This window comes from Talpa occidentalis, unplaced genomic scaffold (assembly GCF_014898055.3).
Source record: "Talpa occidentalis isolate TD23 unplaced genomic scaffold, MPIMG_talOcc4v2.1 talOcc4.4, whole genome shotgun sequence".
NCBI classification, from domain to species: domain Eukaryota; kingdom Metazoa; phylum Chordata; class Mammalia; order Eulipotyphla; family Talpidae; genus Talpa; species Talpa occidentalis.
The window spans coordinates 115,374,583-115,402,054 of NW_023604295.1; the positions used below are offsets into that span (position 1 = coordinate 115,374,583).

The window sequence follows — 27,472 nt, forward strand, 5'->3', positions numbered from 1 at the left end:
GATTTAACTGTCTAAAATCTAATGATTTTTAAATCTTACTTTGTTTACCTTTGTTCTACAATAAACACATTTCCTTTTCTTCCTTTCATAAAAACATAATGTTGTTAAATCTGTAGATGACATTACCTGCAGAATGAATTCTGGATTTCATTATTTTTTTTTAACTCAATAATTTTAAGATAACAAATGAAAACCTTTTTTGTTTTTGTAACATTTGCTTATTAAAAAAAGATTAGTAATATAGAAATTACAAATGAGAAAAATGTCATCCATCCCAGTCTATATATATTCATTACTTTCACTGTATTTTTTATTTCTGTGCAGTATGCATCTCACTGACATTTTACATAATGGGAACTGTTCTTTAATATGTGCATCTCTTCTACCCATTCACTCCACCTACTACTTTGCCAATTAGTCTGAGCAACTGTAGTGAAACAATACTTATGAAGAAGAAATAACAGTGGAGACTTCCATGTCACTGAATCCAATAGACATTTTTAGGTCTTCTTGATACTTGAGCTTTCAGTAGCATTCAACTATGTGGAACATTTTGTCCTTCTTGAGAAAATCTTTGACATTTGTGTAGAATCTTCTCCTAGTATTTTTTTCTATATTTCAGAATGCATCTTTAAGTTTTTATGTGTAGACTCATCTTTCTCTCCAGTCATTTAATGCTGTGAGATACTTTAGTTATATCAGCCTATGTGTCTCCACGGGGCTATGTGCCTTTGCACATGCTGTTCCTTCTGCGTGGCATGCTTTGTTCTCCCCTCCCAGATCTCAGATGAAATATGCCTTATGTCAGGAAAACTTCCTCAATTTCCTAAACAGGGTCAGATATCCCTCTTAAAGGTGTTCTTAAACCTATATACTACTCATTTATAAATAATAGCCAATTAGTTGTGTTCTAATTCTTTAGACATTTATTTTCAGCATGAGGTAAAATTCATAGAATTTCAGAACATACTTTTCTTTTTTTTAATGGAAATATTTAATTTCAGAATTACCTGGGAATGACCTTTTCATCCCTGGGGAAAGAATGTGTTGTGGGGAAGGATGGAGTGTAGGCCAGAGGCACAGAGGTGAAAGAATTCACCAGAGACAGAGTGGAGAACAGAAAAGGCAGATTTATTGAAATACACTGCTAAGAGAAGCAGCGGATGAAGCAGGAGAGATTTGCTGCACCCAGACATACATTTCTTGATATATGGAAGAGCAGACTGAGGGAAGTTAACAAAGCGGTACTTCAAAAAGTGATATGAAGATAACTTTTTTGATATCTAATATAGTATCAAAAATGGTTGTAGAAATAAGTAGTCTTGCATTAATGTATCACTCTTTTGGGTGGAAGTTAAACTATTCATAATACACTTTGAGTGTATTCAAAATCCATGGGAAGATTTTATGTCCAAGCCACTGCCTTATTAGCAGAACAACCATTTAAAAATGATGCCTCATAGTGCTGAGACTTAACCCCTTGCGCCATTAGGGAGATCCTACAGTTTGATTTCTCCTTTTATTCATGGATATTGAAAAGTGTATTGCTTAATTTCCAAATATTTTGGAATATTCTAGTTTCTATTTTTTTAATATTCTTTTTTTATGTTGTATTTTATTTTATTTTTTAAGATTTATTTATTTATTTATACAAGCACTGGATATAGTCAGAAGCGCGGGAGGGTGAGAGAATTCACCAGAGCCAGAGCAGGGAGCAGAACAGGCAGAAGGACCTAAGTACACTGCTGAGGGGAGCAGCGGGCGGCAGGAGAAGTCTGCTTGCCATGTGGGACCCTCCTCTGGTGGCCGGGGAGCAGCCAGGGATGGAACCGGCGCTGCAGAGGCTACCAGGCAGCTTCACAACCCAGTGCTCAACCGCTACACCACCGGGGAGGCCTCTAGTTTCTATTTTTGATTGCTAGCTAATTCCATTGAGAACATACTCAATGATTTCCGTTCTTTGCAGTTTTTTTGAGATGTGAATTATTGCTTAGTATATTACCTATTTTGGTGAATTTTCCTTGTGAAATTAAAAAAAGGGGTAGTCTGCATTTGTTGCATATGGTATTGTGTATAGATGTTAAATTAATCTTTTATAATCTTCTATATCTTTGGGGAGTGTGTGTGTTTTCTCTCAATTTCTGAGGAAGATGTGTTAAATTTCCACCTGTTTCTCCTTTTAGTGCTGTATATTTTTGCTGTATATATTTTGAACCTATGTTAATAGGTGCTTGCATTATTAGGTGCATACATATTTAGGATTCTTAGATTTTCTTGATCTTTTTATTATTAACACATTTTCTTCTTTATCTATGGAATATTCTTTTATAGTATTGTCATGGTTCCATTTGTTTATGTGACTGGTTGTCATTTTTTATCACTAAACTGTAAAATCTAGTGAAGTATTTATTTGAATCAGGAAGAAACAGAAAACTTGACCAGAAAAATCACAGGCACAGATATCAAAACAGCAATCAACAGTCTACCTATAAACAAAAGACTAGGATCAGATGACTTTGTTAGTTTATTCTACCAAGCCTTCAAAGAAGATATAATACCTTTTTTTTAAAACTTTAAAAAATCAGAGGGGGGGGAGCTACTTGAACATTTTACAAGGCTAATATTACCTTTATCCCAAAACCAAAGACAAAAATTAGGAAAAAACTATAGACTGATATCTGTGAGGAAGAAAAAATGCAAAAAATCCTGAACATGATCTTGTCAAATTGAATTCAGCAATATATAAAGAGATTCATCAATCATGACCAAGTAGAATTAATTTCCAGTATTGAAGGTTGATTCAACAAATGAAAATCAATCATTGTCATTCACCACATCAACAGAAAGAAAGATGAAAATCACATGACTATTTCAATAGATGGTGAAAAAGCATTGATAAGATTCAACATTCATTTATGACATAAACAATAAAATGGGAGTGAAAGGAACTTAATGTAATAAAGACCATAAGTGAGAAACCCACAGCCAACATTATACTCAATGGTGAAAAACTGAAAGTATTTCCCCTAAGATTAGGAACAAGACAGGCGATGTGTACTCTTATTACTGTTATTAAGCATTGTATTGGAAGTTGTAGCCAGAGCAATTAGACAAGAAAAGGACATAAAAGAAATCCAAATGAAGAAGGAAGTGAAAGTATCACTATTTGCATGTGACATCATAATATACAAAGAAAATCCAAAGAATTCCACCAACAAACTACTAGAAATAATAAATGAAAGGGACAGGATCTAACTTCAATACACAAAAATGTGTTTTTATATGCAAACAATGAATAAGAAGAAAGAGAACTTAAAAAAAAAATCATCCCATCAATAATTGCACCAAAAAGGATAAAATACATAGGAGTAAAAATAAACAAATAGGATTGTATAAAACTAAAAAGCTTTTGTACCTTGAAAGAACCATGAGCCCCCCCCCCCCAACACACACACAAAGAGCAATAGACTGGAGAAAATATTTGCACATCACATATCTGACAAAGGGTTAATTTCCAAAATATATAAAGAAATCATACAACTTAACAACCAAAAACCAAGCATCCCAATCAAAAAATGAGCGAAAGACCTTAATATACACTTCTCCAAAGAAGACTTCAGATAGCTTTCAGAGGACATTTATTTCAGATAGATGAAAAAATGCTCAGCATCATTTATTATGAGGGAAATGCAAATCAAAGCCAGGAGACATCACCTTATCCCTATGAAAATGGCTTATAAAAGCAAAGTTTCTTGCTCCTATATTTTCTTGGTTGAGATTTCCTTCAGTCAAATATTGTGTCTGTATAAAAACATGCAATTTTTACTTTGTTGTATACATGGATACATTTTAAGTTTGAATTATTTTTCTGTATTTATAGGAATGCTTTGTGTGGAAAGCTACAATGTGAGAATGTACAAGGCATGCCGGTATTTGGAATTGTGCCTGCTCTTATTCAGACTCCCAGTAAAGGCACTACATGTTGGGGTGTGGATTTCCAGCTGGGGTCAGATGTTCCAGATCCTGGGATGGTGAATGAAGGCACAAGATGTGATGTTGGAAAGGTAATAAAAAAAATCTTCTATTTACAAAGGAAAATTTAAAAAAATCTTTATACAAAGTGATTGTTCTTTTCTAACTCTGAAAGAAATTTATTATAAAGATTTTGCAAACTACAAAGCCATCAAGAACAAAATTAAGAATAGCTATAATTATGTTACTCAGGTTTCCTCATCTGGGTCTTTTAATATAACCTATGGCTTCTATGTTGTGAGATACTATATTTCCTTCCCCTATCAATGTGCTATAATTTACTAATTTGCTATTACTGGGATACATATGTGATTGTGTGTGTGTGTGTGTGTGTCTGTGTCTGTGTGTGTGTGTGTGTGTGTGTGTGTGTGTATGTGAGGGGGAGAAAAAGAAAGGGAGAAAGACAAGTAAACATACATGTGAGTCTCTGTATAGAAATGTCAGTGCTTGCTCTGCCTAACCTGCCCGCTATCCTTGCCATAGCTGTTTGGGTTAGATTTAAGCCAAGAGTTAACCAGCCATTGCCTTATCAGTGGTTTCATATTAGAATATGAGCTAGACCAGGTTCCTTTATTTGTTGAATATTTAATCAAAGAAAGACAATTAAGAGTAGTACAGAAACTCAAGCATTCTTTTAGAGATGTAGAGGTAGCAGTAGGGCTAGAAGGGCTATGGCAACATTAGGCCGTATGCAGGAGATAAATGGGAACAGGATTGTTGAGCAAGTTGAAGGAACCAACTCAGAGATGAATAGGGAAAAGAAGGAAGAAGAGGAAGAGGAGGGGAGACAATATAATTGCCTGATTATGTGACACATGAAAAAACAAGTGGACCCTCAAGTTAACTCTATTTTTTCTATGATAAATAAATGTATTATATCTTTCTGCAAGAACTGAAAAAAATTAGCCCCCTAAACTTGTTTGTATGAGAATTGTACAGATCTCAGTAATGGGGTAGTATAGCTACATCAAAGTTAAGAAAAACAAGGTTTAAAGAAAAAGTTGAATATTCTTATATGAAAATTTTATCTGTCTAAACAATTTCTGTTGAAATCAAATTTAAGATACCTAAATTTCTCCAAGTTTTCATTCTAATTCTGTTCTTGTTGCAAAAGACCCTTATGTTTTTGTGGTGGTGCTGTCACTACATAAACTGCAGGTATAAACAAAGCTGATATAAAAGGATTTATAGATAAAATAAAAATAAAAATTTCAGAACATCTGTTTGTTTTCTGAGGTTAAATTGCTGTAGTTTTGTGCACACTTTTACAATTTAAAATATGGTTTTGCGAGGTTTCTTTTGAGAAAAGTTTTACTAATGTACCTTTAAATCAGCTTTCAATAATAAGTGTTTATTCTCCATACCGTAGTTAAGATTAGCTGCTAATATTTTAAAACATTCCTTGGTAATTTCCCTTTTATTTTAATTTTCTTATTTTTTTTTTTTAATTGAGGTAGCATTGGTTTATAGCACTGTGGGTGGTTCAAACACATAGGATCAGGTCACCACACTACACCCATCAACAAGGCACACTTAGCCCTTACCAACCCCCTTGTTTTTACTCCTCCCCCTCCTCATCTTGTAGCCTCAACTCCACAAGCATATTTTTAAGAGTTTGTTATTGGTTTGGTTTTGTCTGATCCTTTGTATTGTTTTCCCTGCATTCCATATATGTGGAACTATCCAGTGTTTGTCTTTCTCATTATGATATTTTGCTAAATAGTATTCCGTCCAGTTCCATCCCTGTTGCCGCAAATGCCAAGAGTTAATTTTTTTACTTTAAAAAGAGTAGTAGTCCCATTTCTTTTCATGGGTTTGTTGGCCATCTGTATTTCTCCTTTGGAGAAATGTCCATTTAGCTCTTCTGCCCATCTTTTGATTGGGTTATTTGTTTTGTTTTTGTTGAATCATGTGAGTTCTTTGTAGATCTTGGGTATTATTCCCTTGTCAATATATGATGTGCAAATATTTTCTTCCATTTAGTAGGGTGTCTTTTCATTTTCATTATAGTTAGAGTCCTATCCTTTCTGGCTCTGCTAATAACCGAGGATGAACTCGTGCTGCAGTGGCTGCGGATAGCTTCACAGTGCCTTAACCCCTTGTGCCACCAGGAAGGCCCCCATCTCCTTCCGTGGTTGTTGATGATGGTGTCCATGGGGATGGCTAGTGTTGGAGAGAATCTTTACCATTCTAAGCAGCTTATCATTGTATCCCTTCCATTGTGGTTCTACCAATTCCACAAAGTAAACATGATCAGTCCATACCCTTTTAACAACTTGGAATTTTTCTGCTCCCTAAAATAAATATGCCAGCTATTAATACACTTTATGTTATCTCTGTGATCTTATTTAATGCTTCAAGTGTCTACCTACTGTAGTTATTGAACAGTGTTCTTTTAGCTGAAAAGGAAGCTATTGATATATATATCACCTCAAAAGTTTTATAGATATATGAGAAATGCATTCTGAAATCTGTTCATAAGAACTGTGTGGAAGGAAGGCAGATGAGGAGTGACTTTTTACTGTGTAACCATCTGTAGTTTTTGAATTTTTAACTATATGAATGTTTCTTATTTAAAATTTATTGAAAAAATTATTGGGGGAAATAGAATTTGGTAATCCTCTGTACATTTCTGTTGAAACCTATATATATATATATATATATTTAACTATATGTTAAAGTATCTATTGATTTTTTAGAATAGTTAAGGTATCTATTCATATTTCATTGTTTGTTCTCTAATTTCTCTTAATTTCATCAGATCCTTTAAACATCCTGATTTTGTGTGGTAGGTTACTTATTAAAATTTAAAATAGCACTCCACAATCTTAATAAAAAGACTACTCTTCTAGCATTACAAAAGAGCAGTTTTTATAATGTGTCAATTTTCCACAAAATGGAAAAATTTTTATTTATTTATTTATTTATTTATTTTAATAATAAATTTTATTTTTATATTCCCCATACAATTGCAGCCCCCCCATTCTGAACCCAATCCCTCCCCGCCCACCCCCGCCCCCCTAAAAGTGTCTCTGGTTCATAGTTTTTTGTTGATTTTGATTTTCACTTTCTTATAGTTATTCGTTTTCCTGGTCCCTTATTTAAGTTTTCTAGATTCCTGCTATGAGTGAGACCATCCGGTATTTTTCTTTTCTTTTTGGCTTATTTCGCTGAGCATGATCCCTTCCAGTGCCATCCAGTTGCTGCAAATTGCATGTGTTTATCTTTTTTGAATGCTGAGTAATATTCCATGGTGTATATGTACCACATCTTCTTGATCCAGTCATCTATATTTGGGCATTTGGGTTGTTTCCAAAGCTTAGCTATTGTAAACAGTGCTGCTATAAACATAGGGGTGCAGGTGTTCTTTGGAATTGATGTTTCTGTGTCCTTTAGGTAAATACCTAGGAGTGGAATTTCTGGATCATATGGAAGCTCTATGTTTAGTAGGTCCAGAAATCTCCACACAGCTCTCCACAGTGGTTGGACCAGTTTGCACTCCCACCAACAGTGCAGAAGAGTTCCTTTTTCTCCACACCCTCGCCAACATTTGTTGTTGCTAGTTTTTTTAATATCTGCCATTCTCACTGGTGTAAGATGGTATCTCATGGTAGTTTTGATTTGCATTTCCCTGATGACAAGTGATGTTGAACATTTTTTCATATGCCTGTTGGCCATTTGCATTTCCTCTTCAGAGAAGTTTCTTTTTAGCTCTTCTGCCCATTTTTTGACTGGATTATTTTCTTTGTTGTTGTTGAGTCTCATCAGCTCTTTGCAGATTTTTGTGATCAGTCCTTTATCATTAGTGTTGGGTGCAAAAATGTTCTCCCAGTTGGTGGGGTTTCTCTTTGTTTTTGTTATTGTCTCTTTTGCTGTGCAGAAGCTCTTTAATTTGATGTAGTCCCAGCTGTTTATCTTTGCCTTCACTATCACTGCTTTGGGTGATGTGTCTGTAAAGATGTCTTTGATGTGCAAATCACGTAGTGTTTCGCCTATATTTCCTTCTATATATTTTATGGTTTCAGGTCTTATGTCTAGTTCTTTAATCCATTTTGAGTTGATTTTTGTGTATGGTGTGAGGTAGTGGTCAAGCTTCTTTCTTTTGCATGTAGCGACCCAGTTTTCCCAGCACCATTTATTGAACAAACTTTCTTTGCTCCAATGCATAGTCTTTGCTCCTTTGTCAAAGATTAGTTGACCATAAATCTGTGGGTTTATTTCTGGATTTTCTATTCGATTCCATTGGTCTGTATGTCTGTTCTTGTTCCAATACCATGCAGTTTTGATGATTATGGCTTTGTAGTAGAGTTTGAAGTCTGGGAGTGTGATGCCTCCATTCCCTTCTTTTTTTTTCAGGAGAGCTTTGGCTATTCGGGGTTTTTTGTGATTCCATATGAATTTCATCAATAATTTTTCTATTTCTTTGAAGAATGACATTGAAATTTTGATTGGAATAGCATTGAATCTGTATATTGCTTTTGGAAGGATGGCCATTTTAATAATGTTTATTCTTCCAATCCATGAGCAGGGGATGTCTTTCCATTTCTTTGTGTCTTCTTCTATTTCTTTTAACAGTGTTTTATAGTTTTCTTCTTATAGGTCCTTTACCTCTTTTGTTAGATTTATTCCCAAATATTTGATTTTTTTGTTTCAATAAAAAAAGGGATGGTTTTTTTGATTTCTTCTTCTTCAGATTTATTGTTTGTGTATAGGAAGGCTACTGACTTTTGCGTGTTGATTTTGTATCCTGCCACTTTACTGAACTGATTGATGAGTTGAATTAGTTTTTCTGTGGACTTTTTGGGGTTCTCTATGTATATTATCATATCATCTGCAAATAGTTTGACTTCTTCTTTTCCTATTTGGATTCCTTGGATGTCTTTCTCTTGTCTTATTGCTCTGGCTAGGACTTCCAGTATTATATTGAAAAGCAGTGGTGAGAGTGGACATCCTTGTCTTGTTCCAGATCTTAATGGAATTGCTTTCAGCTTTTCACCATTGAGAATGATACTGGCTGTTGGCTTGTCATAGATGGCCTTTATGATGTTGAGGTATGTTCCTTGTATCCCAAGAATTTCAAGGGCTTTTATCATGAATGGGTGTTGCACTTTGTCGAAAGCTTTCTCAGCATCTATTGATATTATCATATGGTTTTTATATTTCTTTTTGTTGATGTGTTCGATAACGTTGATTGATTTTCGGATGTTAAACCATCCCTGTGTCCCTGGAATGAATCCTACTTGGTCGTGGTGAATTATCTTATGGATACATTGTTGGATTCTGATAGCTAAAATTTTATTGAGGATTTTTGCATCAGTGTTCATTAGGGAGATTGGCCTGTAGTTTTCCTTTTTTGTATTGTCCTTGTTCAGTTTTGGTATTAGTGTAATGTTGGCTTCATAGAACGTGTTTGGTATTGTCCCTTCCTTCTCAATTTTTTGGAAGAGTTTGTGAAGGATAGGCACTAATTCGTCTCTGAATGTTTAGTAGAATTCATTTGTAAATCCATCAGGTCCTGGGCTTTTGTTTTTGGGGAGGTTTTTGATTACCATTTCAATTTTGCTGCTTGTAATTGGTCTGTTTAGGTGTTCTATTTCTTCTTTATCTAGCTTTGGGTGATTGTAGAGTTGTAGGAATTTGTCCATCTCCTCTAGATTGTTAAACTTGTTTCCATATAACTGTTCATAGTAGTTACTGATTATTCTTTTGATTTCTGCTGTGTCTGTTGTGATTTCTCCTCTTTCATTGATGATCCTGTTTATTTGTGCTTTCTCCCTTTTTTCCTTTGTGAGCTTGGCTAGGGGTTTGTCTATTTTATTGATTTTTTCAAAGAACCAGCTCTTGGTTTCATTGATCTTTTGGATTGTTTTTTTAGTTTCAATTTCATTTATTTCTGCTTTTGTTTTTATTATTTCTTTTCTTCTACTGGTTTTGGGGTTTTTTTGTTGTTCTTTTTCTAGATCTTTGAGCTTCGAGATTAGGTTGTTTCTTTGAGTTCTTTCTTGTTTCTTGATGTGAGCTTCTATTGCTATATATTTTCCTCTTATTACTGCTTTTGCTGCATCCCATACATTTAGGATATTGGTGTCCTCCTTGTCGTTCAATTCAAAGAATTTTTTAATTTCTTCTTTGATCTCCTCATTAGTCCAGTGGTCTTCCAGTAGTGTGGTTTTTAATCTCCATGAGGTAGGAAAGTTCCTTGCCTTCTTTTTATGGTTTATTTCTAGTTTGATGCCTTCATGGTCAGAAAAGATGGTTGATATGATTTCAATCTTGGTGTATCTGTTGATGTTTGTCTTGTGCCCCAGTATGTGATCGATCCTGGAGAATGATCCGTGTGCACTTGAGAAAAATGTGTACTCTGTTTTTTTGGGGTTTAGTGTTCTATAGATGTCTGTTAAGCCCAAATGCTCTAGGTCCTTATTTAGAGCTTTGGTTTCTTTACTTATTTTTCGTCTTGTTGATCTATCCATTGTTGATAGTGGTGTGTTGAAGTCTCCCACTACGTATGTGTTTTCTCTGATGTCTGTTTTCAGAGAGGACAACAGTTGTCTGATATATTTTGGTGCTCCTTCGTTTGGTGAGTATATGTTAATGAGTGTTATTTCTTCTTGAAGTATTGTCCCCTTGATCATAATGTAGTGACCATTTGGGTCTCTTTTTATCTTTTTGAGTTTGAAATCTGTTTTATCTGATATAAGTGTAGCTGTTCCTGCTTTCTTTTTTGGTCCATTTGCTTGTAGGATTGTTTTCCATCCTTTAACTTTGAGCCTATTTTTATCTTTTGTAGCTAAATGTGTTTCCTGGGGACAGCAAAAGGTTGTGTTTTGTTTCTTAATCCAGGATGCAACTCTGTGTCTTTTTATTGAAGAGTTTAGTCCATTTACATTTAGAGTTAATATTGATATGTTAGCATCTGTATTTGCCATTGTGTTTGTCTTTCCTTTGATTTTATTTATTTATTCTTTTAATAACTTTTTTTTTTTTTTTGGCCTTCTTTCATTGTTATTCGTCCCTCTGAGGTTCTGGCTTTAGGACTCCTTGTAGTATTTTTTGGAGTGGGGGTTTAGTTGTAATGAAATTCCGGAGTTTCTGTTTGTCTGGGAAGGTCCATATTCTTTCTTCAAAGAGGAAGGAGAGCTTTGCGGGATAGAGAATTCTTGGTTGGCATCTGTTTTCTTGGAGTCTGTTGACTATGTCCCTCCACTCTCTCCTTGCCCGTAGTGTTTCTTCGGAGAAGTCTGATGTCAGCCTGATTGGCTTTCCTTTGAATGTTATCTGTTTCTTCCCTCTTGCCAGCTTCATTATTTTTTCCTTGTCCTGGATTCTTGGGAGCTTTACTATTATGTGTCTTGCTGTATTTTTCCTTTCGTCGTGGAAGTTTGGTGTTCTTCTTGCTTCTTGTATATCAATTTTCAGCTCCTTCTTCACATTTGGGAAGTTCTCTTCAATTATCTCTTTGAATATTTTCTCTGTTCCTACATCTCTCTCCTCTCCTTCTGGTATTCCTATAACTCTTATATTTCCTTTCCTCATGGAGTCAGATAATTCCCGAAGTCTTTCTTCGTTCTTTTTCCTTCGTACTTCTCTTTCCTTTTCTGTTTTGGTTCTTTTTATTTCTGTGTCTTCAAGAGTACTTATTCGTTCTTCCATTTCATCTATTCTGCTTTCATTGCTTTTCCCAGAATTCTTTAGTTCTTCCATTAATTCTTTGATCTCCTGCATTTCTTTTACTTCCCTCTTTAGGGACTCAATTTCATTCTTCTGACCATTGTTTTCCCTCTTTAGGGACTCAGTTGCATTCTTCTGATCGTTGATTATTTTTCCCTTATCATTGTTTTCCTTTATGACTTCTGTCAGTTTTTTAATCACGGCAATTTTAAATTCTCTTTCTGGAAGGCTCAGAAGTTCTTCCAAGTTACTGTCATTGCAATCTGGGTGGTGGTTTTCCTTTTGTGCTGTGCTTTTTCCCTGGGGAGTTGCTAGGTTGCGTGTGGTTCTTCTCCTCCCTACTGTCTGTTTTCTAATTTGCCGTATGCGTTGGGACACTGTGTAGTTGGGACTGGCCGGCATCTTGGGTGAGCTTCTCTGCTCTCCTCTGGTTCCTCCAGGAGTCATCTGTCAGTTTCAAGCAGTCTTTACTGGAGAAAGGTCCCTGTTCTAAAATGCCGATGTGGGGACACACTCCCCTGTGTGCCTGGTCTGCCCCGGCGGTGGGTTCCTGCTCCCCCTCTGGGCTTGGACTGCAGGCCAGAGGGGGTCTGGCGTGGGCGAACTTCCCCCGCTCACCTCTGGCTCCTGAGGAAGCCTTCTGCAGGTAGTCTTTACTGAAGAAATGTCCCTGTTCTAAAATGGTGATGTGGGACACACTCCCTGCGCGTCCGGTCTCAGGCACACTCTTCTGCGCGCCTGGTCTTCCCCGGCTGTGGGTGCTCGCTCCCCCTGTGGGCTCAGACTACTGGTCTGAAGGGGCCCTGCGTGGGTTAACTCCCCAGCTGGCCACTGGCTCCTCTAGGCGCCTCTGCTGGCTTCACGTCGCTAGGTGGCGCCAGAGATCTCTCCTGGAGCCCTTGGGGAGCTGATTTTCCACCCCGTGGAAATAGAGCGGGAATAGAGCGGGAATGGTTGGTGCCTGGGTGCCTGGTTCCTGCTCACTCAGTGAGGGCCTCCGCGCGTCTCCCCGCAAGCCTAGGTCGCAGGCGCAGGGACCTGGGCAGCTGCGATCTGGATCAGCGTTTGCTTTTCAACTGCACTGCTTTTCCGCGCGTGATCCCGATTCCGATCCACACTTGATTTTCCAGCGCGCCGCTTTTCCGCGCAAGCTTACCGGGCGGATGGGGGCTGTGTGCTGGTGCTGGTCTCCTCCTGGGGGGCGGGGTAACTCTTTAATGGCGCCCGGAGCTCACCTCTGCGGCGGATCCTGCAGGGTTCTCCACAGCTCCCGTTCACGGGTGTGGTGGCTGCAATAGTTCCTTTCCACTCACAGTCCCACTTGCTGCGTCGTTTGTTCTTGTTGGTCGTTTTAGTTTGTTGTTTTCCTCCTCTCTGCTGGCCGGAGAGTGCTGCCTCTGTGGGTGGGGGAGGGGAGCAGGGTTCTGCACTTCCCTCCCTTCTGGTCCTCTTTTATGGCCACTTTCTTCTTCGGGCAGTTTGCTGGAGTCACCCGTTTATCTTCCGTGTCCCGGTTCTCACTGGGACCTGCCGCTTTTCCTCCCTATTAACTTTTTTTAATGGGAGATTTTACTCGCAGTGTCTCCTCGCCGCCATGTTGCTCCGCCCCCCCCAAAATGGAAAAATTTTAATAAGTTCTTAACTTAGGATTTTTAGTTTAATACTTTTCTCAAATACTGTTAATTTTTATATATTTTTCAATATTTAGGACTCATTTCTGTTTCATATCTTATTGCATAAACTAAAATTATTAAAACTATATGAGATCTATGATTTATTGCCAGTAGTGCTTTTAATAGTAATGCCTCTTGTTTTATCATTAATCATGATATAGGAAGACAGGTTTTATCTTACCAACAAAGTATTTTTAATCTTATTTTTTTGAAAACTTTTAAAAATTAAAATGCTTAAGCTTTTTCAATGCCATTTTGATATCTAGTGTAATAGACAATTTTATAGCTATTATAGTAATAAATTTCCTATTAATGAGTATTTTTTACAGCAGTGGGATCACCTATATCTGGTGATTTTTCATTTGAAAAATATCTATTTCTGAATATTTTACTTAGGATATTCACATCTATATTTGTCTAAAAATTTATAGTTTTGTTTTTGAATTTTATGTCATGTTTGATGATTAATTGTATGTTTTCAATTTATAGTGTGGGAATTAACTTTAATAAAAATTAAAAGAAGTTCAGTAGTCTATGGTCTTTTGTTCTGAGTACTTTATTAATGTGTTCAACTTTTCCTTATTCATTTTTCAATTTTTTTCCCTTTAGATATGTAGAAACTTCCAATGTGTAAATGCTTCTGTTCTGAATTATGACTGTGATATTCAGAAAAAGTGTCATGGACATGGGGTACGTACTTTTCTCCTTTGGCTTGTTCATGAAAGTAGTGCTGAATAATAAGAATTCCCTCAGAGGATTAAGTGGAGACCTCTCAAGATTTTGAGATGTTTAAATATTGGGAAATGTAGATACCTAATTATTTTTTTCATTCTTAAAGAGAATGTTTATGGGTTTGCATCATTTTAATCCATTGTCTTGATTTCCATTTTTGAGTTCATAGTTCAGAGCAACAATCACAATTAACAATAGTGATATTTTGTTTTGAAGGTATGTAATAGCAATAAGAATTGTCACTGTGAAGATGGCTGGGCACCCCCAAACTGTGAAACTGCAGGATACGGAGGAAGTGTGGACAGTGGACCTACGTATAATGGCAAGTAATACAGAGGAAAATTAGTGTGATCTTTACCCACATCAGAAATTGGGCATCATTGTACTTCCCTCTCACTTCCTACATCAGTTACATGTTAAATTGTGTCAATTCTGTCTCCTAAATTCCCCCGGAGTGTTTCTGCTTTTTTTAAAAATCCCTGTTAATTACCTTTAATTTCTTGCCTGGATTTACGTAATATTCTCTTAAATATGATCCTCATTTATCATCTTGTTCCCTATAATCCGTATTCCAAACTATGTTATAGAGTTTTAGTATTTTTTTTTTTAAGAATTCAGTTTTAATCATGTCATTGCCGTACTTTTAATTCAGTGCTTCTGAGTTGCTATTAGAATGAAGTCCAAAAATCCTGTACATGGGTTAAACACTCTGAATGATTTGCCTATATATTAACTTTCCAACTTCATTTCACTGTTTAAAACATTGTAACTTCATTTATTTCCTCTAATAGCCTACTGTCTTTTACCTCTAGTCCTCTGTATTGTATAGTCATAGAGTTGGAGCTTAGCTAATTGCTACTTAGATGCCAGTTTTATACCTATTTCCTCTATGAAGTTTCCCCTGAATACCTAAATCTAAATTAATATGCCCCTTCTACTTGTTCTTCAATTACTGTAAATACCATGCTACAATAATTGCATATTTTTACTCCTTGATAGACTTGTACACTAGTATCTTCCAAGTGAGAACATATTCTATCTTTCTTTTGGGTAAATGCAAGGTAGAATGGCTGACTCATAGAAATGGTGCAGGTTCAGCATTTTAAGAAACTGCCAAGTTATTTCTGAATGTGGTTACACTATTTTGCAGTTCTCCAGTTGTACATGAGTGTTGCAGTTTCTCCACATCCTTTTGGGCATTTGGTGTGGCCAGTCTTAATATTAGCTATTCCGTAGGTATAAAGTAGCATTTTTCATTGTGGACTTAATTTTTATTTCTCTAATTACTAGAGCGGAATTTTTTTTTTTTCATGTGCTTATTTGCCATCTATATTTCTTCTTTGGTGATATGTCTGTTCAAATCTTTTGCCCAGTTTCTTGTTAGGTTGTCCTTTTGAATTTTCAGAGTTCCTTATTTAGTATACATATCTTTTATGAAATATGTGCTCTGTACATGTTTTATACCAGACTGCTTACTTTGGGTTTCTTTTATTCTTAGTTTTCTAGTTTCTAATGCTGGATGATGAGGTCATTGATCTGAGAGCTTCTTTTCTAATATAAACATTGTAGTGCACTTAGTTTTTTCCTTTGCTTTTCACCTTAATTTTATTTATTTAATATATATTTATATATATAAACATCGTTGTTCTTTTTTTTTAAGATTTATTTTATTTATTTATGCATGCAAAACTGGGATGTAGGCCAGAGGTGCAGGGGGTGAGAGGAGTCACCAGAGACAGAGTGGAGAGCAGAACAGGCGGATCTACTAACATACACTGCGGAGGGGAGCAGGGGCAAGACAGGTGAGGACTGCTGCACCATGTGGGTCAGCTCTCTGGCCTGGGATTGAACTCATGCAGCTGAGGCTTCACCCCTATGCCACCAGCGAGGCCTTTGTTCATTTTTGTACAGTGTTTTGTTTTTCCTTTCAGGTGTAATTCCCATAAAATCCCCAACAGCAAGTCACTGTGAAACTTCACCTTAGTCTTTTGTGCTCTTCCCTCCCCTGTTTGATCCCTACCCTCCCCTCCCCTGCTTACATCTCTGATTATAATTTGCCTGCTAGTTTTATCTTATTTTTTCTGACCCCTTGTTTGGTTTCCTTATATTCCGCCTATAAGTGAAACCATCCGATATAGTGCATTGATTTTAAGAATAGCTTTTTTCACATTGCACACGTTTTGGTATTCTGTGCCTTCATTTTTATTCAGCTCAAAATAATAAAATTCTTTTATTTTTTTCTTTGTTAATTTAGAAATATATTACTCTGTCATGAAGTAGCTGGGAAATTTTCAGATATTTTTGTGTTATTTATTTCTTATATATTCCACTTTAGTCAGAGAACAAACTTTCTATGCCTAGAATCCTTTTTTACTTTTTAAAATGTATCTGTGGCCCAGAGTGGTTTATCTTAGTAAAAGATCTGTATGTATTGGGAAAGAATGTATATTCTGCTGTAACTGGGTAGAGTGTTTTGTAAATAACTAGTTCATGTTTATTGACAGATTTTTAAGTCATCTATATCCTTATGGATACTTATATACTTGTTTGGTCAATTATCAAGAGAGGAATATTGGAATCTCTGGCTTTAATTGCTCATTTGTCTCCTTTTCTCTGTAGGTCAGCCAGGTTTTGCTTTTTATTTGTTGTAAAGCTCTATTTGCTTAATTAATTATTATTATTTTTTCCTTATTGGGCAATGTTGTTTTACAAGCACTGTGTGTTATTGTGGGGAATAGGTTTAAACCTCCTCAGAGGTATGTTATCACATGAACCCCACCATCAAAGCACCTATAGTCCTTTACCCTAGGCCTTTGGGTCCCCTCTCCCCTTTTCTCTTCTCCTCCCCTCTCCCTCTGGCAGTCTTAATTCTGCAGTCATAGTTTTAGGGTTTTTTTTGGTTTAGTTTTGTCAGCTCCTTTGTTTTTTTTCTTCCTGTATAATATTCCACACATGAATAAAATAATCTGGTATTTGTCTCTCTCCTTCTGACTTGTTTCACTTAACATAATCCCCTCCAGTTTCATCCATGTGGCAAGCTTTCATCTTTTTTGTTTGTTTTACATAGAAGAGCAGTATTCTATTGTGTATATATACCACATCTTCTTCATCTAATCCTCTGTTGATAGGCATTTAGGTTGATTCTGTAACTTAATTACTGTAAATAGTGCTGCAATAAACATAGGAATGCATATATCCTTTCAATATAGTGATTTTTTATTCCTTGGTTAGATAACTTGGAGTGAAATTGCTGGGCCATATGGTAGATCTATTTTTAGTATTTTGAGGAATCTCCCTACTGTTTTCCATAAGGCTGTACCAGTCTACATTACTACCAATAGTGTATGGGGGTTCCTTTCCTTTTTCTCCACATTCTTTTCAAGTTTTTTTGTTTCTGGCTTTCTTGATGTGGGCATTTATATGGGCATGGGGTGGTAGTGAGTTGTGGTTTTGATTTGCATTTCCCTGATGATAAGTGATGTTGAACATTTTTTCAAGTGCCTTTTGGTCATTTGCATGTCTTTGGATAAGTCTCTGTTTAGTTGAATAACGTTTGTGGTATGTTAGCTTTTGTATAAAAAAAGGTTGACAATAAAAAATGTATTTTGTTCTTTATATTTGCATGAAGAAATGCTATAAGATTATATAAGAAACTAATAAAAGTTGGGGAGACAAAATTGAAGTGGGCAGGGCTGAGGTGTGAGTAAGACTTCTCAGCGTATTCAATTTATATCAGCTTGACTTTTGAACAATATGAAAATTAATGAAAATAATTTTTAATTATCGTGTTCTACTTAGTGTCAGTTAATATCTAATTTATTGACCATTAATGTAAAATTCTTCTCTTTAGAAAAGAATACTGCAACGAGAGATGGACTTCTGGTATTCTTCTTTGTAATTGTTCCCCTTATTGTTTTTGCTGCTTTTGCCTTCATCAAGAGAGATCAACTACGGAGAAGCTGCTTCAGAAAGAAGAGATCACGAACATATGAGTACTTAGAATTTTTCTTTTATACTCATTGTAGTTTGACTATTAACGATGAAAACAATATCATAGGGATTGTTTTAAAAATAATTTCAAAGTTATCTCTTTTTTCTTTTAGAATGACTAGCAGTGATTAAAGGGTAGTGATGACCTAGCTACTTCTTATAATAGTGAAGTAAATGATCACAGTGACCTGCTATATACTATTGAAAATGGCCCTTAGGGTTCATTTTGCTTCATATACAGCGGTTAGTTGAGTTTTGGGCTACAACTTCTGACAAGGATTTTCTTAATTAGAGATTAAAACATGGGATTAAGATAAAAACATAATGTTGAAAAATTTTTTCCAGGTCTGTTTCAAGTATCAATTCATAGAGGAACAGTTTTCAAATCTTGGTTTTGAAAAAAGTTTGTAAATCATAAACAGAAGGACTAATTTTGATGGATGAAAGTGTTGTCGTTACTCAGACACCAGACATTTCTAACATGTGTTAAACTATTGTAGGATAATTTCTGAACTATCACTTGTTACTATCAAGTTGGTATTAGAATGTAGCATACATATCATGTCATAATTCAAGTTCCAGATTTGTTATTAGCTAGAATAAGGAACTATAACAATAAATAAAACTTGCAGCATTTTATCTATTTCGTTTAAAATAGGAATAATAATATTACCTATTGGACCTCCCTAGTGGCCTATGGGTTAAATCTCACCACTATGACTGCAGTGGCCTGAGTTCTATCCCCAGCCAGGGAGCTAACCCACATAGTGCAGCAGACCTCTCCTGTCTCACCTACTGATCCCCTCAGCAGTATATTTCAGTCAACCCACCAGTTCTGGTCCCCACTCTGTCTCTGGTGAATCCTCTCACCCTGCACCTGTGGCCTACACCCCAGTTCTTTTACATAAAAATAAATTAAATCTTTTTTTAAAAAATCTTAAAATATTACCTACCTCTGCTTGGTTGTTATGAGGAATAATGAAGAATTATCAAAAATCACCCTATAGCATGATGCTGGCACAATGCAATTACTTAACAACTAGTGGTTACTATGATTTCAAAATGTATACATCTAACCTTGATACTCTTTTACTTCATTGTCTAACATAACATTTCCTTAGAGTATCATGATGTTATTTTTAATTTTTAACATATCCTAAAATGTTTATCTTCCTGTTCTTTTTTTTCTCTTACTGCCTATCAAAATTCAGACTGACCAGTCCTTGTAGATAACTCCCCAATCTGCACCTCCAAAATGTTAGTTTCTTAACTATAGCTATCTCCCATACATCTCTACCTAGCTGACTTGCTGTCACCTCAGCATGTCTAAAACTTAGCTGGTATATATTCAGCTTGCTTTCGCCTCCAGGATTTCCTGACTTATAGATTGATTGCTTCAGATTTTAACTATGAAGCCTAAAATATGCCTTTACTCTTCTCTAATTTCATGAAAACTTGAGATAAGTTTGGAGACACTTGCCTGATTGTGAAATTGACAAAATTTATGATTTTCTAGAATTTACATCTATCTGATTATAAAATGGGGTTAAAACTTTTTTTCTAGTATGGAAGGGTCAGCTCCAGCAGGGGTGGTAGGACCTGGGAGGTTACAGCCTGGGTGGGGCCTGTAAGGGCCTAGTGAGGGCCGTGGGGTATCAGGGGTGGCATGTGGACGTGGATGGGCCTTTAGAACTTTGAGGAATTTGGGCCACAGTGACTCAGGAGCCAAGTGGTGCTGAATGGGTGGGAGGTGATTACGGACCAATTCCTCCTTTTGTGAATTCTCAGTGACCTTGGCTTACTCACTTACGTGATCTGGTGCCTTCATGTGTAAACTGTGAATTATAAACCCTGTCTGTTAGATGGGACCTTTTTAAGGTTCAGTGGTGAGATCGCCTTAGGAGTACCAGGAGTACCAGATAGTTTGCTGGACTGCCTCACCATAGGGTGACTAGTATGCAAATACATATTCTCTGACCCACTGACTATATTGTCATGGCCTACCTGGGTTGGGGAGAGGAACTTTGAAACTATGTTATTGTGGCAATGGACAATTCCCTATTCTATCAGCTGTTAGTGCACAAAAGGGAGCTGGACTGTAGCTTTTCTGGACTTTGGTTTAATTATACCAAATCATGGAATGTCCATCCAGATGTCAGTAATACCTTCAGCTTCAAGGGACAGGCTAAAGGTAGAAGTGATTGAAGTCTATAGAGATAGAGTCCCCAATTCCACACCCTTTTTCAGTCACACTTGTTGAATGTAACGGGAGCTTGCCTCTATAGCAGACCTGAAATGCATAATGTTAAAGGTAATACCACTGGCCGAAAATGTAGAAGTGTCAAGAAGGTATTAGTTAAATTCTTGGATAACAGATGCATGTTGATGCCCTGTGGAAAATGCCCTTGTGCTTTGGGAAGAGTTCACTGATGGAGGGGGATCTTCTGTCTATTTTTGGCTCCACCATTAGTACAGTCTTGGGCTGAATGGCTTGTAGAGCTGAGCTAAAATGATGTGTCTCTTTTTCTGTTAGCAAAAACAATTAAAAAAATAAAACTAACTGAATTATTTCAAATCCTAGTACTATAAGGATTAAACGTGTAAAATCAGTGAAAATGCTGATTTTAACTGCTATCGACATCATTATTTTGTGTTTGGGAAAAGTTAAGGTATGTGTAATGTATTGTGAAAATGTTTTAATCTTAATTTAACTCAAAAGTAATTGTGTCTTTCAGATCAGATGGCAAAAATCAAGCAAAAGTTTCTAGACAGCCAGTGAGTGTTCCTCGACATGTTTCTCCAGTGACTCCTCCCAGAGAAGTTGTAAGTTTGAAAAGAAACATTCTTTTTCTTATATTATGGTATTACATTTTCAATGATTAAAAACAATTGTTTAAAACAATTGTTATTTAGCTATGGAAATCAACATAGATAATTTCTTAAGAATTTAGTAGGAGTGTAGTCTCTAAGTTAGTTAAAGGGATGCCAGTAGGGTTGATGTCTCAGAGGAGATGGGAGAAGACATCTGGATATTAACAGTGCTTGACTTCCTGAAGACATGTTACCAAAGACCTGGTACTGAGCTCCTAGAAAAGACTTAATTGTCTCAGCAGTGGGACCAGTAATCACTGTTCTTCTAAAATAATAGAGTGAATCGGGATAATATTATCTTTTTCTCCTATGCATCCCTCCCTGAGAAATATATGATATTACTTTATCTGTTTTTAAACTTTGTATGATGTTTTGTTTGCTGTTTTATGTGCGTATCTGCAACCTGCTATTTCCTTTAACATTGCTTTGTGATTTATCCCTAACAACACATGTGACTTTCATTCATTACATTTTCACTGTTGATATTATAACAGGTCCTTGAATGACCTGTTTTGTTGAATCCTAGAGAAAGCTGAACAAAGCCATGTTATTTGAGACCTGTTTTTGTTATTCATTGTTTTGCTTAAAGCCACAATGTCTAAGAACATATCTATGCATTGAGGATTTACTGTAAATAAATAATATTCAATATTAAAATCCATTTTCCTATTATCAGATTACAATTTTTCATTACTATGAACAAGGCTGAATTGAACATTCTCTGTATGCCTAAGATCTTATGCATGTGTGAGTTGTAGGACTGTCTTATCTAATATGGTAGTTACTATCCATGTGGCTATTAAAATTTTATTTCAAATTAAATAAAATTGAATACAATTAACAATTCCATTCCTCAGTCATCTTTTAAATGATCAATAGATCATATATGGCCACTGACTAATGTATCAAACAACATTGATATAGAATGTTTTTATCACTGCAGAAAATTCTGTGGAGTGCAAGAATTAAACTATGGGTTGAAAGATATGTGAATATTCACTGGAAATTGTCAAGTTACTGTCCAAAAAGTTTATACCATTGGCGTATGAACATTTTTGTTGCTCTGCATTTTCATTAACACTTAGTATTGCCAGGGTTTTTTTTTTTTTTTTTTCTTTTGACTGTCACCTCCAAATATATGTGAGTTTTTATTGCTCTTTTCTTTCTTTTTTTTAATATATATTTTTTACATCACTTTTCATTTTTGTACAATGTATGCATTTTCTTTTTGGTTATAGTATACCCCGCAAAATTCCCACCACCCTTGTTTTGATCCTTTTCCCCACCCTGCAGTATGTCTCTGGACTTCTAAAGTCTTTCTTGTGTGTAGGTAAAATAATTAGCTATCCTTCATGATTAATGAATTGATCACCTTTACATATACCTGTTGACCATATATATGTCTTCTTTGGAAAAATGTTTATTCAAGTGCTTTGCCCATTTTTCAAATTGTTTGGTTTTTTTGACATTGATTTACATGACTTCTTACTATATTTCAGATATTAACCCCTAATCAGATACATAGTATGCAGATATTTTATCTTCTTTGGTAGGTTTCCTTTCCATTTTTGTTGATGATGTTCTTCACTGTGATGGAGCTTTTTAGTTTGACATAGATCCATGTGTTTACTTTTGCTTTTGTTGCCTTTGTATTGTCAGATCCAGAATATCACCAATATCCCCCATCAAGTTGCTTATCTGTCTGTTTTCTTTTTAGAGTTTTATGGTGTCTGGTCATATATTCCAGTCTTTAGTCTGTTTTGAGTTAACTTTTTTGTATGGTGTAAGATACACAAAGTAGTCCAGTGTCATTATTTTGCAAATAAATATACAGTAATCCCAGCACCATTAATGAAGAGATGGTCCTTTTCCATTGTAAATTGTAAATTAATTGGCCATATATGTATGGGTGTATTCCTGGGCTCGCTGTTCTGTTCCATTGACCTAAATGTCTGATTTTGTGCCAGTATCATACTGTTTTAAATACTATAGCTTTGCAGTGTAGTTTGCAATCAGGAATCATAATGCTTCCTGCTTTGTTTTTTTTTTTTTCTTCCCCACCAGCTTTCTTTGGCTCTTTGGTGTCTTATATTTCTGCAAATATGCCTACTTTAGATACAAGTAGAATTACACAATATTTGTTCTTGTATCTAACTTATTTCAATTCCTCAAAGTCATGCCTATACTAGGATGTATGAGACTTTATTCCATTCTATGACTAACACACTGTAGTGTGCATATACAGTATTTTGGCTATTAATTCATCTGTGTGTGGACACTTGAGTTGTTTCCACAGTTACAGCTAATGTGAACAGTGTTGCCATGAGTATGTATGTACAAGTACTTGGGTTTTTTTTTTTAAAGATTTATTTATTTATTTATGCAAGCACTGGATACAGTCAGAAGCGCGGGAGGGCGAGAGAATTCACCAGAGCCAGAGCGGGGAACAGAACAGGCAGACTGACGAAATACACTACTGAGAGGAGCAGCGGGCGTGGCAGGAGAGGTCTGCGTGTCATGTGGGACCCTCTTTGGTGGCCAGGGATCGAACCGGTGCTGCAGAGGCTGTGGGCAGCTTCACAGCCCAGCGCTCAATTGTTGCGCCACCAGGGGAGGCCCACAAGTACTTGTTTTAAATTCTTGTGGGTGTATACCTAAGAGTGGAATTGATATGTAACATATTTATTGTATAAATAATGTTTTGATGCACCACCAAATGGTTTTCTACAGTGACTGAATCATTTTCCATTTCTACCATGAATGGCCTAATTTTTTCACCTTTGTCAACTCTTGTTATTTTCTGCTTTGTTCTGTTTTTCAAATTTTATTTTAGCCATTCTAATGGATGTTTAGTGTTACTCTTTTGTGGTCTGGTTTTGCATTTTCCTAATAATTAGTAATGTTGAGTATCTTTTCATGTGTTATTGGCCATTTGTTTGTCTTTTCTGGAAAAAATGTCTATTCAGGTCCTTCATTTATAAAATTGTATTGTTTATCTTTTTTGTAACTGTTTTGTAGGATTTCTTTACATATTCTGGATATTAACTCCCTTATCGGATATGTAATTTACAGATATTGTCTTCCATTCTGTAGGTACTTTTTGACTCTGATAATTTTCTTTGATGCACATAAGTTTTTACTTTTGATGAAATTCAATTTACCTATCTTTGATTCATTTTGAATTAATTTCTGTATGTGGTGTGATGTAAAGATTCAATTTTATTCTTCCGCATGTGGAAATCCATTTTTCCTGGCACTATTTCTTGAGAAGACTATTCTTACCCCTCATTGAATTAACTTCTTTTTAGAGCTTGGATATCAGCTCCTTGTTGGATTTATGGTGTACAGATATTTTTTTTCCATTCAGTAGGGTGTCTTTTTGTTTTGAGGATAGTTGCTTTTGCTGTGTAGAACCTTTTCAGTTTGATTTTTGTCCCAGTTGTTTATTTTCTATTTTGTTTTCCTTGTGGCTGAAGATAAATCCCCAAAGATACCCCTGAAGATTGTAACAGGGAGTGTTTTCCCCAGGATTTCTTCATTGTATTTTATGGTTTCAGGTCTTATATATAAGTCTTTTATCCATTTTGAGTGATTTTTGTGCATGATGTGAGATAGTAGTATAGTTTCATCCTTTTGCATGAATCTGTCCAGTTTTCCCAGTATCATCTATTGAAGACTTTCCTTGTTATTCTTGGCTTCGTCATTGTAGATTAAATGTCCATACAGGTGTGGGTTTATTTCTGAGCTCTCAATTCTATTCCATTGTTCTGTGTGTCAGTTTGGGTTACAGTACCAAGATGTTTTGATTATTATAGCTTTGTATATAGTTTGAAGCCTGGAAGTGTGATCCTGCCATTATTACCCTTTTTTGTTAGGATTGCTTTGGCTGTTTGGTATCTTTTGTGGTTTCATGTGAAGAATGCCATTGAAACTGTGAGAGGGATTGCATTGAACCTTTATATTGCTTTGTGTAGGATTGCCATTTTGACAATGTTAATTCTTCCAATTCATGAGCAGGAATTATCTTTCCATTCTTTGTGCCTTCTATTCCTTTTAACAATGCCTTATAGTTTTCATTATATAGCTCCTTCACCTCCTTTGCTACATTTACTCCTAGGTATTTAATTTTTTTTGTATAATTGTAAATGGGGTTATTTTCTTCATTTCTTCTTCTTGCTCTTTGTTTGCACATAGGAAGGCAACTGATTTTTGTTCATTGATTTTGTAACCTGTCACTTGCTGAACTGATATATGTCTCAATTAGATTTCTAGTGGAGTTTTTCTATGTATATTATCATGTTATCTCCAAATAATGATAGTTTTACTTCCTCTTTCTTAATTTGATTTCCTTTTATATCCTTTTCTTGCCTAATTGCTCTTTGTAGGACTTCCAGTACTATGTTGAATAATACTGGAGAGAGTGGACATCCTTGTCTGTACCAGATCTCAGTGGAAAAATTTTAATTTTTTTACAACTTAGTATGATATTATCTGTGGATTTGTCATATATGGTCTTTATTACGTGAGGTGTATTGCCGTTATCTCCAGTTTTTTGAGGGTTTGTTATCATAAATGGATGTTTAATCTTATCAAGTGCTTTTGCGGCATCTATTGATGTAATATCTGATTTTTATCTTTCCTTTCATCGATGTGGTGAATTTCGTTGCTTTTCAGATGTGACTATCCTTGTTTCCCTGAAATAAACCCCACATGGACACGATGTATGATCCTTCTAATGCATTATTGAATTTGGTTGCTAAGAATTTGTTTTATTATCTATGTTATCAGATAAATTGGTCTGTAGTTTTCTTTGTCTGGTTTTGGTATCAGGGTAATGTTGGCCACATAAAATGTGTTTGAAGTACCTTCTCTTTCAGTTTTTTTGGAAATGTTTGAAAAGAATATTGAAAGGTTTGATCTCACTAGTGAAATCATCTGGTCCTGGATTTTTGTTTTTTTGGGAGATTTTTGATTATTGTTTCAATTTCTTAAGCAAAGTATTTTTAAATGTCAGCATTTTAAGTAAGTCATCTATTCATTGTTTTTAAATATATTGCTGTTTTGTATGGAAAATAACAAATTGTTATTATTATTTCCAAGGTAAAAGATATATTTATGAGTATATTGTGGTAATAACTTTTTTTCCTTTTTAGCCCATATATGCAAACAGATTTCCAGGACCAAATTATGCAGCCAAGCAGTCTCAGCAGTTTCCATCAAGGTCTGACATGAATTTTCTTAAATTACTTGATTAAAATAAAATCCAGAGTTAATTAATGTCTAGAATTTTTTTGTATTTTGATTTGATTCAGGGCATGGTATTTATTGCCAACAGTTTGGTAGTATGCGAGTTGCAGAAGAACTTTAAAAGTGATATTTAAATTTTGTCATATTAGTACAATGTTAAAAGAAATTTTAAAAAAGGGTCCTGGGCAAGACAGTGAACTTTTGCTGTTGCCTTTGGTGCAAAATCAAGAGCCATTAAATTATCAAGTATTGGGAAACCAATGAGTTTGGACCAGCATTTCCATTAGCAACAGCTGGAGAAGCTAGACAATATAAGAGAATATGTATTTGAAGGCAATGGAAAACTACCATGGAAGTGAGGAATTGTGGGGCTATGGTCCAGGAGAGGAAGACAGTCTGGAGGTGATTCCAACAATTGGTACCTTTCTCTGTCCTATATGTGTCTACTTTTCTTAAAGTGAGAGGTGAGAGGCTAGGAAGCAGAGGATAGCTATCAACAAACTCATAGGGCAAAGGAAACAAAAATTGGAACTCTTCCAAGGTAGAAGTAATCTGGCAAACATCTCAGGCTTTGGCTGGGACGTGGGGGTGAGAGAGAACTAGATTCTTGACATATTTCTGCAAGTATTTTTTATGTTTAGCCCCCAATCAAAAAAGCCAGATATACTAGAAAAGAAAATATGACTAGAACCAAGAAAAGCAATAAAACATAGAAACAGACTCAGAAGATATCCAGCTATTAGCTTTATGAGACAGGAGTTTTAAAATAATTCTGATGATTATGATATTGGAATTCATTGTCAAAATTGTGAATTTCAGTGAAGAACTAGAAATTTTTCGTAAAAAAGAGAAAATGTGAAATCTAGAAATAGAAAACGTAAGAGCTGACATTAAAGATTCAATAGGCTTAAAGTGAACAAGAAAGGAGAAAATTTTCTACTATATTTTCATCACATAAAATGCATTCCCCCTTCCAAAAATCCTTTATACTACACTGAGGAATATCATCATGTATGATCTTTATTATGCAATAAGGGTATATTAAAAACCAACTGATTGTTAAGAGAGGGATATATAAATCGTGAGCTAGATATTAATGTTTTTGTGTGTTATTGGGGTAGAGGTACCCTAGAATTGAATGAAGAGGGTCAAGGAAAGGTATCTACAGGTTAAAATATGAGGATTGGGAAGAATACATATAGAAGTGATAGGTTTTATTCTCATGGTAGATATTATGTTTAAGGAAGTTGGAATTT

At 35.6% G+C, this 27,472-nt stretch overlaps 1 protein-coding gene across 1 annotated transcript in view; it reads left to right on the forward strand.

Moving 5' to 3' along the window:
- ADAM9 (ADAM metallopeptidase domain 9) overlaps positions 1-27,472 on the forward strand; it is a 90,881-nt gene that overhangs the window by 61,693 nt on the left and 1,716 nt on the right. Inside the window, exons 16-21 of the mRNA XM_037526099.2 lie at positions 3,881-4,064; positions 13,986-14,066; positions 14,325-14,430; positions 17,959-18,100; positions 20,834-20,921; positions 26,123-26,190. Of these exons, the coding sequence (XP_037381996.1) occupies positions 3,881-4,064; positions 13,986-14,066; positions 14,325-14,430; positions 17,959-18,100; positions 20,834-20,921; positions 26,123-26,190 (669 nt within the window). The remainder of the gene's footprint in view (positions 1-3,880; positions 4,065-13,985; positions 14,067-14,324; positions 14,431-17,958; positions 18,101-20,833; positions 20,922-26,122; positions 26,191-27,472) is intronic.